The sequence below is a fragment of the Cyanistes caeruleus genome, chromosome 3 (genome assembly GCF_971803275.1).
Source record: "Cyanistes caeruleus chromosome 3, bCyaCae1.hap1.1, whole genome shotgun sequence".
Taxonomy (NCBI): Eukaryota; Metazoa; Chordata; class Aves; order Passeriformes; family Paridae; genus Cyanistes; species Cyanistes caeruleus.
In genome coordinates, this window is record NC_141703.1 from 93,242,750 (window position 1) to 93,261,771 (window position 19,022).

The 19,022-nt window shown below is 43.1% G+C and overlaps 2 protein-coding genes across 12 annotated transcripts in view; one reads left to right on the forward strand and one right to left on the reverse strand.

Annotated features, from left to right (window-relative positions):
* GRAMD1C (GRAM domain containing 1C) overlaps positions 1 to 8,533 on the reverse strand; it is a 51,913-nt gene extending 43,380 nt beyond the window's left edge. For 2 of the 10 annotated variants that reach the window (XM_086882933.1, XM_086882932.1), the window contains exons 1-2: positions 7,228 to 7,629; positions 6,390 to 6,518 (exon numbers count right to left, since the gene is read on the reverse strand). In XM_086882933.1, coding sequence (XP_086739059.1) covers positions 6,390 to 6,437 — 48 coding nt within the window. In that variant the 5' untranslated portion in view covers positions 6,438 to 6,518; positions 7,228 to 7,629. Of the gene's footprint in view, positions 1 to 2,868; positions 2,953 to 6,389; positions 6,519 to 7,227; positions 7,630 to 7,757 lie in introns of those variants that run through there. The other 8 variants (XM_086882928.1, XM_086882927.1, XM_086882925.1 and 5 more) reach the window with 8 other exon arrangements.
* A 1,430-nt stretch (positions 8,534 to 9,963) lies between these two features.
* Positions 9,964 to 19,022, forward strand: LOC111939376 (uncharacterized). 2 transcript variants are annotated; one of them, XM_086882937.1, is made up of 4 exons: positions 9,964 to 11,655; positions 15,688 to 16,047; positions 17,714 to 17,855; positions 18,900 to 19,022. In XM_086882937.1, the coding sequence occupies exons 1-4, from the start codon at positions 11,562 to 11,564 to the stop codon at positions 18,907 to 18,909; spliced, it is 606 nt and encodes a 201-aa protein (XP_086739063.1). In that variant the 5' UTR covers positions 9,964 to 11,561; the 3' UTR covers positions 18,910 to 19,022. The 2 variants fall into 2 exon arrangements, with proteins under 2 accessions (XP_086739063.1, XP_023797365.2); XM_023941597.2 differs by lacking the exon at positions 18,900 to 19,022 and having other exon boundaries at positions 11,504 to 11,655; positions 17,714 to 17,963.

Genomic DNA, 19,022 nt, shown 5'->3' on the forward strand with positions numbered 1-19,022 from the left:
ATCTGTACCTACTTTCTTGACTTCATAAATGCAGCATTCAAGCAGTCTTTTTGTTCTAATTCAGTAATTCTGTCTACCCCATGAAGATTTAACAAAAAAGGAAAAAGGTAAATCAAAATACAACAACTAAGTCCTGTGATACATCAACTCCTAAAACAAACTTAATACAAATAAACCAAGTGTGTTTGGATGAACTCTGCATTTACTGTCTTAACACTGTACTTGAAGTGAGTTTGTCATCCTCCAGCAGAGTTACTCTTTAGCTCAAGACAATTTGTCTACTCCCCAGGCTAATTTTGAGTCTAGGTTTCAACAGCCATAAGTGTACTAAGTATTATGATGCAACAGCAATTAAAAGCTCCATCAAGATTATTTCCTTTTGGATAACAAAATACATTCCTTTCTGAACAGCAGTTTCATCTGACTCACATTTGTTTTTATAGCACGTGAAACAAGTAGCTAATGTCATTGGTTAAAAACATCTGTTTTTTCACCTGATCTTTCACTGCAGGCTGCCCAAGTAATACAAAAAAAATTCAAACTGCCTCCCTTTAGACTTATTTGATCCATTTAACAAACACAGGGAAAATCCAGATGTTTTCAGGGTTAGGAAAAATGCCTAATATGATAAAGAAACTTCAAGACGTAACTTCTCAACTCATCTTCCTTACCTGCAAGGTCTCACCAAGATTATTTGATGCCAAAGTAGCCAAATACAGACGCAAAATGAACAACACACTTCAGTCAGACATTTCCCTCCTTACCCTGCCAGTAAAATCTGTAACTGCATCTCTGATCTGTATTTAAGTTCAGTAACAGTGCCCAAACAAGGATCAGAAAACAAAATCATGAAGGAAACAATCACCATGGTAGTAATTCCCCTTGGTGCCATTTAGCTTTCAGCACCTCATAAAAGGATACACAAATACTTTTGATGAGAACTACAGTGAAAACCTGAAGGAGCATATTAAACCACAACCCTACATAGATAATAATGCAGGAGTGACTGTGGCCAATTACATACACTGCTTTGTTATAAATTACTCTGGTCATCTTATTAAGCCTGCCAGTAGCCCTGCTGCACTTGAAATTCCATGGAAAGTGGCACTCACCAAGCAACTGCCCCAAAACTTCTTCTCCTGGCTGCTGCTAATAACTTAATATACCACAAAACAATCACATCTTGCACAGTTTTATCTACCTGTCTTCTTCCCTTTTCCTTATATACAAGTGGTTCACCTGTAGCAGACCTGAAAAAGACAGTTCTATACCACTACCTGTTTGCAGAAATACAAGCTGTAGACAAACAACAAAGAGAAAAATTTTAAAAATCTTATTCCCATCTCCTAGAGTTGACTACTAAAGCTCTCATTCTGCAACTTAAGGACTTCCCTTTCATTAGAAGGGTATCACTATTCCAACTCCATGCAAATTTCCTGAACCATGTTGCATTTCTAATGGTTTTCCTCCCAGTGACTAGAAAAAACTAAGTAAATCACACAGACCCGAAGTATTTTCTTTCTGACCTATTATACTTAATCTTCAGGTTCTAGACTAATTTACATGTGTATAGCAATAATTCATGTTATATAGAACTACCTACTGCTACAGCTGGCCAAAGCTTATTTTGACAGGGCACCACTGTCAGTCCAGGTTGAAATTTTATGATAACCAGATCTACCTCAGTGCTCAGCCTGAAGCTGCATCAACAGCAATAAAGACATTCCCATCATGAAAAGAAGGGAGAAAAACACGTTTAGCCTAATCACCCATGTTCAATGGTTGGTTAGAACTGCAGTTCATCTTCCTACCAGGTTAAAACACTGCTGCTGTATAATCAGTGCTATCACAGGGCTGAAAAAAGGCACCTGTTTCTGGGGATTCCAGGTAGACAAACAAACAACAAAGCCAGTCCTGCAACTACAGCAAAAGCTATTTGTACTAAAGTTAGGGCATTTAAAAAACCAAACCAAATTAACAAAAGCCCAGTCAACAAAACCCAAAAATGCAGCATTAATGCACTTAAAGGCTTTTACTCTCTTTGTAGACCTATAGCAATCAATTTAACCAATTCCCATCCTCCTCAGCAGACTGCTTCATACCAGCAAATAAAAAGGAGGCTAAAAATCCTCCTCCAGTGTCAAGAGAATTGATGTATCTCCTCCACATCCCAAACATTTGGAGGCAGAGATAAGAAGGAACATACCAAATATACAAAATAAGAGAGCTACTGTCACAAGGCCTTAAATATCAGCCCCCAAAACAATTACCACTTCAGCCAGCCCAGTAAGCCATTCCAAGAGTGGTGTAAGTCTTCAGAGAAAGATGGAAGGAGGATTCAAATAAGTATACATACAATATTTCATTAAATATTAAATAAACCCTACTAGTCTTGGGCCCCCAAGTGCCTCAGTTTGTATCTGTGCTTCAATACGTTATCTTCCAAATTGTGATACACATCTGCATCCCTCCTTGTGCAGGTTTGAGTCATATATACTGACTGTAATCTTGCCATACATATTGTCACACACTCCCAGACCAGTTCTTTCTTGTCAAAACCAGATCCATGTGTGTAAAAAATTCAAAATTCCTTCTCGGTCTTGTGCAACCTCAGCTGCTCTTATATTATGAAAAGGCTTATTTTCACTTTTCACTGTATCAGTTACTTGCTTCTATTTTCAAACTCCTTCATACTGACCAACTCTTTAAACTGGCATTATACTCCAATTGATTGCCTTTTTTAAGCCTCTTTTATTACCTTCTTTCTAACACCTCCTTGACACCTCACATTTTCAAATTCTTAAGGAGGCCTCCCAGATACAAGCAATTTTCTGAGATGCTCATTTGATTTCCACTCATTCCACCTACCTTTTCATTCCAAGGGAAGGACTCGCTTTTTGGGGGTTTTTTCCCCACAGGCATTCTTCTTATTGTAGACATACATGAACTTTCTTTGCCTGTTCAATAATATAAATTAGAGTTCTCAGACACAAAACCTTCACTTTTGATGCAAGGATCCTTTTCATTAGCTTCCTTATTCACCTTCCACCTTCTTCACTATGGTAGGAAAATACTTAAGGCTTTCACAGGTTTCTTCTTCCAAGGATATTAAACTGAACCATATTTCAGTAAGAAGGGCATAAAAAAGGATAAAAAGGTGAATTCAGAATCCTGAGATAGGGCTCCCAGATACAATATAATTTCCAATCATCTTTGACTTTCATCACCTATTTGCAGTTGCCCAAACTAGGACTATTTAATCAACTGGAGATAAAAGCTGTACCATTTCCCGTGGAGAGAGAAAGACCCAAGATTAAGTTTGTAAGCCATCCTCTTTTCTTCTTCCAGTGAGTTTATACAAGTCCAGCTTTGTCCACCTCCAGATGGAGGGGGGGAAAAAAACCAAAAACCAAAACCAAAAAATAGCCCATGACACACCATCAACCTTAAAAATAGAAGTTAAGTAATACTATCAGTTTAAGAACTGCTTTCAGTAACAGAGAAAACTAATTATTTCTGAAAATTATTCAATAAAGATATCCAAAATACTATTTTTTTAAGAGGTAAGAAAAATTCTACATAGTAGGATACTCTTCTACCCTGCCTGATAATTTTTCAGCTATCCTTCCTTTTCCCCACTTACCATAGCCTCACCATAGCAGGAGAGAGACTGTCCCAGAGGCTGCCAGCCCTAGACTGCTCCTAATTACCTGTGCTCCTGTTGAGCATTCATGATCCCTGGCCTAACTTCCAGAGGCATGGCATAACTGCCTACTCCCACTCAATCCATGAAAAATTGAAGTCAAACCAGTCAGGCTCTAACATCCACATTTGGTTTCTATCATCAGCAAAGCAAGAGTACATCACCCTCAGAAGAAATCAACCCTTGGAGCAAACCTAAGCTGCTGGAAGCGTGTGGCCTCTCCAGACAAATAACCCAGGCAACAAAGCTGATCCCTGGATGCTACCACAGGCTAGTCCTGCTGTTGTAGGAATTCCTCCATTCTTCTGACTCAAGAGTGGGAACAAGCATAACAAGTCCCCACCTGCCACAGGACACTAAGATGATCTTTGTCAAATGTTAGTGACACATGCTTCACACACTGCAACAAGCTGCCTTTCTTGCTATCGCCTGCACATTTACTATGACTCAGAATTTAGGGAGTTATAACGATTTGTTTTTAATAGTCAACAGCTGATCATCAACGTGCAACTTATTGAAACATCTTCTGTCAACAAGAGCAAGAAGAGATGCCAATGATATAACAAAAAAAAAAAAAATAAAAATAAAAAAATCATAATTTTCTTCTCAAATTTGTGACTTCCTGGTTCTTGCTGCTTTACAATTCAGTTGCCTTGAGGCTGAGAAAATAAGCACCGTGGCTTCCTACAACCAGACTGGTACAGGCTTTTAAAACTAATCAGTGACAGTAAGACTAGAACATTTCCAGCCACAGCGTTATCTTACAAAAGGGAAGTATTTACACAGTTACTTTATTTTAAGTGCAAGGTCATGTTTGCAGAACCAGACAAACACCAACATCAAACACATACTAAGGTCTTGGAGCATAAATCAGAGAGAAAATAATCATTTAATCATACTAGAAAAAGACCTCACACAGCAGCTGCCACTGCACTGAAGAATCCCACTTCCCTGAAGTTACACGCACACATTACTACAGGGAGCAGAAAGTGGCACAGTGAGGACACAAAATCCTGCACTGTGCAGGCTCAAAGTTCTGGTCAAAGAAACTTCAAGCCTTCAGTATGTGTCTGAAACCTAAGAGTGCAAAACCAATAGCACAGCTACATTCTCCATGTAGAGTACATTAATGACTTCATTTTCCATCGCCAGGCCTATCAAGGAAACACTGAGTTGTTAACAGCAGGTCCAATAACCTGACACCGAGACCTGAACAGGTTTATTCCTCACACAAAATACCACCTGAATTAGTGGTTGTACACAAACCAGCAAGCATTAGTTTACACAATCTAATTTGCCACCTAACAAGAGCATAGCTGGCAGTTACAATGTCTGCACAGCATGACTTCCCATCCACTCAGGTACAGAGACACAGCTGGGCACAGACAGAACAGTCCTCGACCATCCTTGTCTCAGCAGGGATAGTGAAGAAAATACTGAACACCCCAAGAACTCACTCTAGCAACACAAGTCTATGACCTGCTGGGATTTTATTAGGCCTGTCCCATTTCCACTGGCTCTACATTACTACTGCTCCATTGAAGAGTACACACATGCATTTGGAGGGGATTTATCCTATGGCCTAAGGTGCAAAACAGATGTCCTGAGCATTGGGACACCTACCTGTGAACAGGAGTGATGAGAACATACAAGCTAGATTTATAAATAAGGAGTTGGGAAATCTAATCCCCCCACTTCTGCTCACAGGTCTGCCACAGATTCCTTCTGGCCTTCACTAGTTACTCAATCTTGCACCTGCTGAGCACAAGGAACACTGTGACAGCTCATCAGGAGAAGGACACAGTAGTCCGGATGATGCTCCTATGAGCTGAAGCACACGGATGTACTGAGGACACCTGACACAGAACCTGAGTCAGATTCCCTTCCTCACAGCTCTGGCACTCTGTGTCTCCCACAAGATCAGCTGGTGCCTGTGGCTCCATGCACAGGTGGTCTCCTTCCCTATCAAACAATAACAATCCATGCACCAAATTAACAGCAGAAGATACACTCCAAGTCTACACACACACACACACACACTCACCTTCTCTCAAGGCATTTTAAAAAAGCTACTGAAAGGAAAGTACTGAAATAAGAACTTATTATTACACACTCTGCTTTCAGTCAGGCACTTCCCCAGAAAGAAAAAAAAATAACTTCTTTTCTGCCTTTCTTATACAGAAATTCAATTTTTACAGAAAACACAGGAAGCTTTTTTACTCTTGTGGAAAACAAATGTGTTTACTTGACAAAAACGAACACTAGGAATGCAATCCACAACCACCAACCACCACTGAGAACCAAAATTCAGCCCTTATGCTTAAAAAGCACCAGTGTATCAAAAATGTCTTTCTATAGGCATAAGAAATATTGGATGGGTTCATGCCAGAAAGTGGGAGACAGGACAGGGCACAGAAGCCACAAGTTCTGTCACTAACTTGATCCATGACATCAGATAAACAACTTCACCCCCTCTCAGTCTCACCTTACACTTTAGTAAGCCAGTAATGATAAAATTACCTGCCTCACTACATGGGTGGAGAACACTTTACTAATTCATGACTACAAAGCAACTTGAGAACTGTGGATATAAAACTTGTACATATACACACATGCGTAAATTAAAATAGACATGTATTATATTTATAAATTAAAACCAAGTTAGGAGAGAGCTAGAACACATTACCCAAAAGCTCCAGTCAGCACTCCAGCTATACTGAGCAGGACCCTGCATTTTCTCTGTGCATGAATTAAGAGTCTCCTCTGAATCAGAAAGTTGCTGGTTAATAAGACCATGATCCACTTCATGAACTTCCTGTGAACAAAGAAGTAAGGTATGTAATCCAGCAGTGGTAGAGAAAGGTGAAACAAGATGGTTTGTCCATTTAACAGCTGCGTATTAAATGAAACTTGACATGGTAGTTTCACCAAGGTGAGTAGCATGGAAACACTTCCCACTAACAGCTTTTTAATTTGTTTTATTTTTTCCCCCTACACTATACTGCATTTAATTATTTTTTACTTTTTTTATTAAAGTATTTTATTTCCACTGCAGTCCCCCCAACTTGCACGTTGAAGCTGCACAGATACTTAGAACTGAAATAATATCAACATGAGACATCAGTGCCTAACATGCAGCACATCTCAGGAACCTGTGAGACCTTTCAGAACTTAAGAAGGTCTTCCAGGTGTAGCATTTTTACCAGATGACTGACATATGTCATTATAATACTGATACAGCAAGTGCTTATACTTACTGTTAGTTACACTATAAACTGTATATAAATACAAGGCAAACACTTCAGAGACAAGTAATTTGACTCATACCACTTACTACAAAGATAATAAGCAACACTTTGTTCTAACTCTGTAGCACTCTCCCTTGTTATCAGTACTCTTTCCTTTGGAAGTCAGTCTTGCTTTATGAAGGGAAACAGAGCCACAGAATACCACTTGTGCCATCCCACCCAGCAAGCGGTTCACAACCAGCCCGGGGCCCTAACCCGTAACCCCGCCTGTACTACCGGATCCGCCGGGATGAGGCAACGCTGGGTTTCGGCTCCAACCCAGCTCAGGACCGAGACGGCGCTGGGCCACCCCGGGCGCCCCCCGGGGCCGCGGCCCGGGCTGGGGCCAGGCTGAGGAGGGGACAGCGGAGCGAGGCAAAGGCACAGACACTCCGGGCTACGTGGTGTGAGAGCACAGCTGCCCCCGGGGGCACTTTCCACGCGAACACCCGCACTCGCTGCGGGCTCCACCAGTTGCTGCTCGCCCGCTCCCTCCCCACATAAACACCGGGGTTCAGCGGCTGCCCGGCAACCCCGCAGCCGCCTCCCCGCCGGGTCTCTCGGGAGCCCAGACCCTCCCTAAGGGGACTCCGTGGGGCGCTCGCCATCCCCCTCATCGGGGAGCCCCGAGGGCCACCCTGCCCGCGGCCCCGCCTCGCCCCAAAAACTTTCGGGGAGGTGGGTGGGGACGGCGGCGCTTCCCGCGGGGCCACGCCGCCGCCGCCCGTCCGGGGCCCGCCCGTGGGGCTGCCGCCCCCCGCACCTACCTGCGCGGCCCGCCGCTGGCCCGGGGGGCTGTGGGGCGGCGGCCGGGGGCACGGAGCCCGCCGGAGGGGCGGGCGGGGAGCGCAGAACGCGGCGCTTACCATGGAGGGGGCGAGGGCCGCGCCAGCTGCCTCCGCGGGGCGCACGGCTGAGCCGCGGCCGCCATTTAAAGGGGCCGGCGCCGGCCGCACCGCCGGCCCGCGGCGGGAGGAGGTTGCCACGGGCGAGCGGCGCCGCTGCTCCCGAGGAGAGGGAGCCGTCATGGGGGGCGGAGAGCGCTGCGGCGCCTCCGGTCCCCTCCTCGTCCGGCCGCGGCAGCCCCTCTGCGGCTCCCGCAAGGGTTAACTGGGAAGCCTCCGCGCCGGTGGAAAGTTTGAGAGCTGTAGTAGGAAAAAAACTCCCGGCTGCGGGAGGGGGTGGGGGGGCGGTGTTCGCTGCCTCCCCCCTGAGGGAGAGTTCCGCGCCCGCTGCTCTCCGTGAGCGCAGCCGGTTAAACAGCGCCCGGGCAGCGAAACGGCTCCCAAATCCCGAATTGGGGGGATCCGAGGGAAAACACTGCCGAAGGGCGCTCCGGGGGGACTCCTAGGGGGAGAGGGAGAAGGCTGGCCGCGGGCCGAGCGGAGGATGAAGTGACATAAAGGAAGTCAGTGTGGGGGGTTTCATCCCAGGAAACCCTGGGTCTCATTTGTGAGGCTGCTGAGCAGCGCTGAGTAGTTTCTCCCCTAAGCTCTGGGCACTCGGAGGGCTCCTCAAATCGGGGGGACCCAACCGGATCGATGATGGCTCTCAGAGCTGCGCCCTCAGCTCACCTCACAGGAAAAGAGACCTGTGAGGTGCAAAGAAATCACGTTGCTGGGTAGTTAGCTAGTAGAGGATGGATGGATGGATGGATGGATGGATGGATGGATGGATGGATGGATGGATGGATGGATGGGTGGATGGATGGATGGATGGATGTTGGATGGATGGATTGGATAGGATATACGGGTGAGTAAAACAGCCTGTTGTGACAATGCTAGTTGCTCCTATTGTCCCCTTTCTCTCTACCACTTCCCCAGGAAATGGAGGTAAAGGCTCTCTCTTGTGGAGGCTCCACCTGGACATCTCAGGGCCCTGTGATATCTGCTCGCTGCTGCAGTAGAAAAAGTGTCCCAAGTCCCCATGGAAAAGTGTCCCTCCTCACAGCTGTTGGCCCAGACAGGACACTGTTAATGCAAGCAATTGCAAGTCTCCAAAATTCACAAGAACCTGTAAAAAAGAATGTGTGTTTTGTTTCATTTTTTTGTTCATTGCTTTTGTGAAAAATGAGGTTCACATAATTTTATAGAATTTAAAAGTTTAATAGAAAGACAATTAGGAGAAAAAAATAAAGTATACAGATACGGCCAGGTGTCTTTGCATTCAGCCAAGAGAGCACACCTTACTGACAAAGGATTGTCCCTTAAAAACAGAAACCTACTACATATCCATAGATTCTCATACATATTCATACATTCATCTTAGGATCTTTGGTGTTCTTCTGTTTAGTTTTCTCTTGCCCCCTTTCCAATAGATCAATCTTGGCGCCATCGAGATTTACATTCCCTGATACCTGATATATAGAAATGCAATAAATTCCCCCCCCAGAGTTCTGGTCACTGCTGTCTTCGTCTGGATAAGATAGTTTAGAAAAGGAAGAAAAAAGGGTCTCCAGCTATCTTTTTCAGACAAAAGTAGTTTTTGTTTTAATGTTATGTCATAGCTTAACATATATGTATTATACCACTATTTCTAAGTTTCATCAATAACAGAAATAAATAAAACTATATTAATACAACAAAATTTTCCATTCTTATACACATAACATTCATTTTAATATTTGCAAAAAGCCAACAATATAATATGTACCTATAACACTTTCTTGATTTGCGCCTGACACTTGAATTTTGAGAGCTTTTTTCAACAACACTCAGGGTACCAGTTTATTTTGCTTTTTGTCCATAATCTGAATCATATTGGGTTATCCAAGTGGGAGCAGCTTCATGTTCATCTACTGGCTGCCAGCAACACTAACCAACCCCTTTTGTATTCCCTCAGTTAAAAGCTGGCTGACCTGGCGCTTTGGCTTAGACATGACCTACTTAATGGAGGATTCACAAGAGAATTGCTAGTTCTGGATGACATGAACATAAATAGCATTTGCAGGAACAATGGTAGTATGTCCATCACTACACACTTGAAGGGTTTTTTTGAAGTACACCAAGTACTTGGGTTTAAATCAGAGAGTGTTTGGATTGCCTTTGGTTCAGATCCATCTTCTCACACTGACTCCTCTGACACACAGTCACAATCAGCACTCTAAACCAGTAACTTAGTGCAAAATCCTCTTGAACTGCCAGGTGCCTTTGACTCTACAGGTTATTCCCTCCTCAAACTCTTAATTGTTTTTGACTCCTCTAACTTTTTCCCCTCATGAATCTTTTGGCTTTACTCACTAGCACTTTGGCAGTACTTCCTTCAGAATACCCTCACAAACTTCCATCTTCCTTCTGAAGTGCTCTGTTGCTCTGCACTTGGCCCCAGTTCCCTTCCTAATATGATTCCTGCCTGCTAATCACAGGTCTTCCCACTTTCCCTACCCATTTCAGGGAAGTATTTGCCTCCCAGATTCCTTTAACCATACTCCCTCTAGCCTATCCTGCTTTTGGTGATTCCACTGCTTTGGGATCTGCACACCAAAGCTAAAGTGACAACTGGTGACTCCAGGAATGGGCCATTCCTCCTGACATTATTTCGTCAGCCAAGTTTTGCTAATCAAATATGGGTCCTTTTTGCTTTCATATGCAAAGAAAAGCAGAAATACTCATGCCTCTCTCAGCTGCATTGTGTTTTAAGAGTTATGAAATTGAGTCCTTACTGGATACTCAAGCACAATTCCATTTCCTGGAGAGTTTTGAACATATGCAGGATCATCAGAGAAAGTGTCCTCTGATCCCTAATCCTGTAGTTGAGAGAAGAGGTGTCAGCCAAATAGTGACCATAGCCCATCCTTGGTGCAGGCACAGCATGCCTGGCAGGGCTGGGTGGTACAGGTGAGGCTTGAAGCTGCTGTAGCTCCTCTCACAGGATTGTGCTCTGTGTGGACCTTGTATAAACACAGACTGATTCAGAGCACACCTGCTGGTTTTGCAGATAGGCTGCCCTCTCCAGCGCTTTTCCCTCCACCCAAGTTGCATAGACAAGCTCTACTTTAATATAAATACAGTTTAACTAGTCAACTTCTGGTGAAAAAGGACTTGTTCTGCACTGAAAAAAAAACCCAAAAAACCACACCACTTTGGGGAATACAGTTTACCTGTAAACACCATGTGCATATAGCCACAAAGTTACTGAGTTCCTGAAATTTCCTCCTGTGGTGTGTTAGGTTGATATCGTGGTACATTAGAGTCTGAATATTCAGATAATTAGGCCAATGCTTTTTGTGTTCTCATGATCACTCAGGAGAGGTTCAGCAGAAGAGAGGTCTCCTTTGGCGTATCTGGATATTCTATACTCAGCCCAAAGTTGTGGTTTATACAAGCATAAAGTAAAAAACAATGTATTCCCTCTCCTCTCAGAGCATTTCTGACATATTCTCAGAGAGAGATCAGGACAGCCACTGGGGAAGTAATTGTCACTTGCAATGTGGCTCTCATCCAGGGATCAGGCAGAGCACTGTGGGCTCAAAGCTGTGGTAACTTTAGTAAGTGTGACATTCTCTAGGCAGAATGTGAGGTCCTGTTGCTATAATACACACATATTTTTTACCCTTACTACCAGAGGGAGAGATGATGAGGCCATGTACTTCAGCAGCCATGAGCCAGCACATTGGGAAACTCTATAGATCTGCAGTGTCTTCATTCATCTTCTTCTTGGTGGTGGGTGAGTACTAAACCATCTTCCTAAATTAGAAGAAATATAGGTTGTTCTTGGGGCTTGGCATGAAAAGTACTTTTTTTTCTTTTTTTTTTTTTTTTCAAACAAAATGCAACTTTCAACTGAGGGCTTCCTCAGGGTACAGAGAAATTGTATTTAATGTTGTACATTGCATTAAAACATACTTTTCTCTTTAGATACATTCCTGTTTCTCTAATATAAATGTTCAGAAAGAGTGTATTTGCCTGTCTTTTCCCAGATGTGTATCATCATTCCTAGAAGCTCCATTTCTGTTTTGTTTCTCTGATATATTAGCCACCAGTTATTGTCACAAGGTAGTTATTCATATCCATTTGTGAAAGACAACCTCAGCCCAGGGCAAAAGTCATATAAATTAAGAGCAGCAATGTGCAGTCATTGATCACTTAATCATAGATGTCTGCGAGCTGGATGCAGCTTGTAAAGCACCTTCATGACTCCAGCACTGTATGAATGTGAAGCTGAGCTCTAAAGCAAACAAAACTATCTGAAAGACAGTAATTTCATCATGAGAGGAGTTTTTTGTGGGTTGGAAATTGAACCCTATTTGCCCTGAACCCCTCCAGCTACTGAGTGTGAATTAAAGGAGAGGAGGCTAAACTGGAAAGGTAGAATTCTGCACTGACCTCGCACACCATTTTGCTTCCCCCATGCTGTTGGCAGGCAGCAGAAGAAGCTTGCAGGGCTGCTGGGATTTACTCCAGGCACCAAAGACTTTAGTGAGGCTCTAGGACAGGAAGAGAATGCAGCTGTATTTTATTCTTTCATTTTTTTCACCCTGCTCCTCTAGCCTGGCTTGTGTATTTCTCACTTACAGGTCTGTTATGTCCTTACATGGGGAAGTATCAACCTGCAGGTTACGTCAAGGGGAGGCTGAGGACTTTAGTAGGTGCCCTGTTAAGTACTGCCAAATGTGGAGCACATTGCCACATTACAGGGAGTCCCAGAGAGCTTTCTCCCCTCGTGACTGAAAACTGGACCTGAACTAAGGACTTCATATGACAATGACCTATTAGATCATCTAATCGTTTGTCCAGGTCTAGACAAGATCATCATGTATTTCTCTGTACCCTGTCTAGCTCAAGTGCTTTCACTACAAAGGCTCACATTCCTCTGCATGGGCTTGAGCCCCACAACCCGCATGACAAGGGACCTACACATCACTCTGCTAATGAAGCAATTGACTTAAAAAGAGCTTTGAAGCAGAGTCAGCAAAGCATTTGGCATGGTATGATCCCAGATGCCAAAACGATAAGGGCATTGTGTAATTGAATACCAGTGAACTAATATGTTCCAATTTTGCAGCCTTAAAAAATAAAAAGGAAGAAAAGAAAGGGAGAAAAATAGAGGTAGTGCTGTGACCTTCTCAGTGAAACCCCCAAAGAGAGCTGGGACAAAACAAGACAGCTTACTCCTCTCCTGTTTTAATTTTCCTAGTTAAGTTACATGATTTGTATTGAATCAAAGATGTGGAATAAGACAGATGACAAGGCCATTTATTATCTCATGATAGGAGATGTGTCTAAAACTCATGATGAACAGAGGCAACATGTTCCTACTCGGTTACATTCTCTAGCCACTGTCTGTGTAAAAAACACACCTTTCACATCACTAAAAGAAATAAAAATTAGAGATGTGTTACAGGGATGCATATGGCAAGACTAGAATGCTTGTAGCAGAGAAAATTTTGTGGCCATTCCTTGAAAACAAGGTAGCAGTAGCACACATTAGCTAATGCAACAGTTATCCAGCGGAAAAAATGGTTAATAAACTGAGATTTTAAAAGAGTTCTCATTATGCAACTGCTCAAATTCACTCTAATAAATAGCCAAATAGATCACTTCAGAATATTTGATGCACAAAACTGTAATATGTCAAGATTTGTCAGTTATTTCAATTATACTTTGTATTTCCTCAAAGTGTTTGTCAAGATACTTCAGCTTTTATGACTGCTGCCTTGATACACGTATCTAACTAGGCAGGGAAGATCTGGACCTCAGATTTCCTCAAGAAGGTCCAGTGGGCTCATTGGTAGGATTACATATGAACGGAAGGATAACATCTCACCCCATACCTTCAGTAAGAACTACTCATTTTAGGGGGCCAGATTCAAAACTATATTTGGGTACCTAATTCTCAGGCATCCAGTTCCCATGGGTTGGTGTTCCAGTTCCAAGGCAAAAATCTTTACTTTGTGGTAAAAGCACAGAGCGACAAACAGCTCATAAGATGTTTGACATGCTCTGTTGTTGCCTAGTTTCACAGCCAGTTTATAGTTCCTGTATTTTTGTATTCATGACTTCTCTCTTGTCTCATATGTAAACTATAAACTCTATATCCCAGCCTTTTGTAAGGTGCCCAGAACAACAGGGCCCTGCTGGCTGACAGAAATCCTCTACTCCCATATGAGTCATAAATAATAATAACTATGAATACAATTGTGATTTTTGTGTACAAGCATGCCTGGAGGAGCCATTCAAGTAACTCTCAAAGTGATCATAAAGGGGTTTGGTTTTCCATTGCCTCGAGACATTTGTCCCTGAGCAGAGAGTGTCTATTGTCATTGTAATGCTTTACCAGACCTACACAACAATGTTTCACACTCTGTGGATGGCAATGAAAGACTGAAGACAATGGAAAATCAGGACCTTCACTCTGGAATGGTCTGCAGTCTTTGAGAGGACACAAACTAGCTCGAAGGGAGACTATTTCACTTGAAGAAAATAAAACAACAGAAGAGCCTTTTCCAAAATTTGGCCTGAACTCTTTCTTGGCAAAAGCTTATTTTTAGGTTTGCTTTTCCCTCTTTTTGAGACAGCAACTATTTCTCTCATTTACTGTGCCCAGGCTTGTTCCCAGAAATGGGATCCATTCTCACTACTCTTAGCTCAAGGATATGATACTGTGGTTAGCACCCGAGTATGAGAAGGCAGGTTGAAATGTCTGCTACAGACATGTTCATGTTTTTCTAACAGAAGCTAACAGGAGACAGTCCCTTCACAGAGAATTGTGGATGCTAAATGCAAAAAGCAAGCAGAGAACAGAGCCTGTGTGAAACTAAGTCACACAGGCTTCTCATTCTGGCCTGAGAAAGCATGAGAAAGAATCCAAACAGTCCTTGGTAAAGAACAAACAATCTCTGCAGGTGTTGTTTAGGAAACAGTCAAGGGATGGTGTTCCTCTTAACCAATGACAGTGATGTGTTGGTTTAATGACCAATGAGAGTTTTACCTCTTGGACCTTCTTGAACATGTCTATAAGACATAAGAAGATCAAGAATAATAAACTTTGCTCTCTTGGACAATGCAGCTAAGAGAGTCCGTGTTGTGCTTCTCACCATTCCTAATATAGTGTGACAGAGAATAGCTGTCACCTTCAGCTTCAGTGCAGGCATAAGGCTGATGTTCTGTCCCTCAGACTGCTGATAAGATCTGCTAGGGGTTCAGTCCCTGGTAATGAAGATTCTTCCCATGATTTCAAGATTTCCTGTCCTGTAACTGAAAGTGCATGCCAAAAATTCTAAGAATCATGTTAGGTTTTGGGATGCAGGCAGTTGCATTAGATGCATGCTTATTCACTGTACTTGCCAGAACAGAACTGCCAGTGTGTAGGTGTACATGCATCTTTTGCTTTGCCTCAAAAGCAGTTGAGTCAGGAACATCAGGCCCTGAGACTTCAGGATGGGAAGAAAGAGGTTAGTGTTGCAGATGGAAAGGGGGCTGACTGGACTCTAAATTTCACCCAAAGCCATTAGACAATGGCATTAATCTTCTTTCCTCTACTGTGGCGGTAGAAAGGAGCTGATACTCAGGAAAAGACCTGTCTGTACACAACATAACCTAAGTGTAATTAGGAAGAAAATCCCTGTCATTGTAACAGTGACTGCCCTCATGTGCTAGTTCCAGGAGCCACTTTGTGCTGGTTAGAGGTCAGGAGCAGCAGGAACATTTATCATCCTATCACCCTCAACTGTCCTCTTCTCTCTCTTCCTTGGTACAGATGTAGGAGTTACTGGTGGAGGTGCAAACAAGGAGAATGCAGCAGCAGTGACTCATGTAACAGCACAGCCCTTGGTGTTGACACCTGAGCCTTGGAACCTTTTGGTGATTCAAACACCAGCCAAGGAGAAAGCCAAAGAAGGTGAAACTGTGACCTTGAACTGTCATCTTAACAGTCCACAGCATCCCTCTCTGACCGACCTGATGGTGAAGTGGTACAAAGAAGATGAAAAAGGGCAGATGGACCTGCTAGAAAAGAATGTGACCATCTTGCCAAATAACTCCAGGATCTTCACGAGTGGAGACTTGTCTCAAGGGGATGTTTCCTTGATTATCCTCAATGTGACAACCAGTGACCATGGTATTTATTTCTGTGAGGTTACACTTCCGGATGGGAAGGTGGTGACAGGAGATGGCACAAAGCTCAGGATCAGGAGGGCTCTGGGTAATACTTGGAGTTATTTACCTTTTTTCTCCTTGTTTTTCCTCCAAAGCTGCTCTGCACACTTGCAGAAACAGAGAAGTCAGCCTGTTTGGCCTCTGGCAGTAAGGGCCTGGTGTCATGGAGTGTAATTGCTCTATAGAATTTCTCATTATTTTTGTAAGGCCAGCTTAAATTCATTAGCTTGTCTCTATAAACAATCACAGGTATTATTATAAGGAGGAGCATTTACACCAGAAAAAGAAGGAATAATGTTATCCATAAACATAAAGTCACTGCAAAGAATGAAACAGACAAGTTCCTCTTGTACTCACAGCTCTGGCAGAACCCCCATGAGTGACAGGTGACAAGGTACAATCTCAAGGAACAGCTCTAGACCTCTTTTTTTTTGACGTTATTTCTCTCCAACCCACTAACTTGCATAGTCATTCCTTAACTCTGAATGACATAAGTAATCCCACGATAATCACGAGGATCATATATAATATGATCGTTATATAATTTCTGATTAACTTCATTCACATTGAAATGAAAATAGCATTAAAAGTTCCCTGCTATGTTTTCTTAGCCTCACAGATAGATGCTAGACATATTAAGTAAAGAGGTAACTTGTTATGTCTGTAGCAGCTGGAAATGCCAAACTTTCCTCTTATGTAGGCTAAACAGATTCCAGTCCCAAAAAGCCAACACATTAGAAGGGTTATTATCTTATTATCTAATTAACAAAAAATACCTCCTTCTGTGTCAACAGTAAATTATGCAAGTACCATTTTCCTATTTTTCGTCACCAAAGCTTCTATCTCACCAAGATTCACTAAGCCTTTGCCTTTTGAGCCTGAGTTACTAATTTTTATAACACTACTCAGTTTAAACTGTAACACTAAGGCAAGCAAACTGTGCCCCTCTGCAGGGGCTTGGTCATCTGTCTAATGAGGTCTCCTGTTGGCTTGATCTCATAGTCTCAGTAGCACAGGTTATTCTTGAAATGTCTGCACTCTGGCCAGCATAATTGCCTTTCTGTGTTCCTGGGATGATGAAATGCATAATTTCAGCACTATGCCATCTCTGCCATGCAATAGTCCCAAGAGCAGCCAGTCAAAGAAAGGACTTCAGTGGAGTGCTGCTTTCTGCTCTCTGGTGCTGTCTCCCTTGGAAGTAGATAGGCAGATCCATGGCTTTCTCAAAGTTGTCAGAGTAATTATTTTCCTTTCAAAAACATATTTTTAAAAAAAGTATACAGGACTGAGTCCCATTAATTCAAGCAGCAGCTTCTTTTGCCATCCCATAGTGTCTAGCTGTTGAGGGAGATTTCTGGAGTGATGGGGCTGCCCTTTCTCTAAAGCACAGACAGCATAGCAGCTTGAGAATGCTGCTTAGGAGCTCCTACATAGGAGTGGAAAAATCAGTAACTCTGTAGTGCAAGTCACTCTCCCATGTAGAAGGGATTTCATGTCAGACAAGACATCAGCATGATCATAGTAAGCAGCTTCCTCTGCAGCCACTGCAGAAAAGATGCTGGCTGCATTGCATATACTTGTCTGGAAAACATCTTACATTACTCTCTCTGCTTTCCTTTCTCCCCCAGGCTTGTTTGGTATAGAAGAATCCATTGGAACAATCATTGGGGTTGTGGCAGCAGGTATTGGAGGCATAGTGGTTCTGATTATTGTTTTAACCCCGCAACTGAGGAAGTGTATCCTCTGCATGAGACAAGAGTCTCGCCAAAGGTACCTGTGTTTTAACTGAAAGACAAATTAGGCCTTTGCTTACCTTAGGTCAGACGTGGGATCTGGCTCAGGAAATGTGTGAAGGAAACTCAAACAGAGCTGGTTCTATGGTCCATCACTTTTTCAAATAGTTTTTTGTTTATGTTGAGTAGAGCTTCAACAATGGACCTAATGAATTACCTATAAAGAAAATAATAGGATCTTCTCTAATTGTCACTTTGGACTAAGAGTTTTTTAATGAGATGCTGCAGCTTCTTTTAACAAAGACCAAGGACTCAAAACAATTTTATGTTTATGCTGAAGGATGGTACTTCCTCCTGCCAACTTCATTGCTTACATCTGTATTCTCGCAGTGCTTGTGCACAGAAAGCCTAAGATGGCTTAGGTGTGTGAGGTGTGGTTTCTAAAGCCCTACTTTAAGATCTATCTTCTATTAGATCAGCTGATAAGGTTGGAAAAACCAGACATGTTTCACCACACATGAGCCAAAGAAATGCCTCAGTAAGAGACTGATGTACCCAAAACTTTTTTCTGCTTTTTTCTGTTCTGTCAGCTGGTCTAATTTGAGGAGACTGACACTGTATTTTGAAACAAGTTTAGTTCCCATTTTGAATAACCCAAGATGTGGTATTTCAGAGCGAGCTCAGCTGACTTTTTGCATTCATTGAGGAGACGTGTGATTTGCACCTCTTCTTCTAGCGCTCAAAAATCTTGCTCAGCCTGATGAAAAAATCCCCTCCCTGAAGGGCTGGCAGAAGAAGAGCTGCTCCTGCCATTCACTGGAGCGCTGCCGCCACCTGATGGACAGCGTGGCGGGGACAGGGACACGCCGGGAGCTCTGCCTCTCTCAGGATGATCTTCCAGCCCTTGCTGAGAAGCACACTCCCTTCCATAGGCTGCTGCTGTCCGCACAGCATCATCCCTCTGCAAACGCTCTACATTAAGAGTTCACAACTTCGTCTCTAGCCAAAAAGCCTCGGAGGAGTTTATTGTGTTGTCCTGACTCTTTGTTGCTCACTCATTCTCTCTCCTTTTCTTGCTCAGCATAGCTTGAGGTGCAGCATTGCAGGAGTCGCTGGGATATGCAAAGCCTGCAGGTGGAACAACTTCTGATGCCTCATAAGCCAAAACCCGGAGTTCTAGACAGAATAAAAGCCTTTGCCTCTA

Excerpts from the sequence above, each read along its gene's own strand:
- LOC111939376 (XM_023941597.2), top strand. The coding sequence starts at position 11,562 with ATGATGAGGCCATGTACTTCAGCAGCCATGAGCCAGCACATTGGGAAA. Across the intron at positions 11,656-15,687 it reads CATCTTCTTCTTGGTGGTGG|ATGTAGGAGTTACTGGTGGA; the intron begins GTGAGTACTAAA and ends TCCTTGGTACAG. Across the intron at positions 16,048-17,713 it reads TGTGACAACCAGTGACCATG|GCTTGTTTGGTATAGAAGAA; the intron begins GTATTTATTTCT and ends TTTCTCCCCCAG.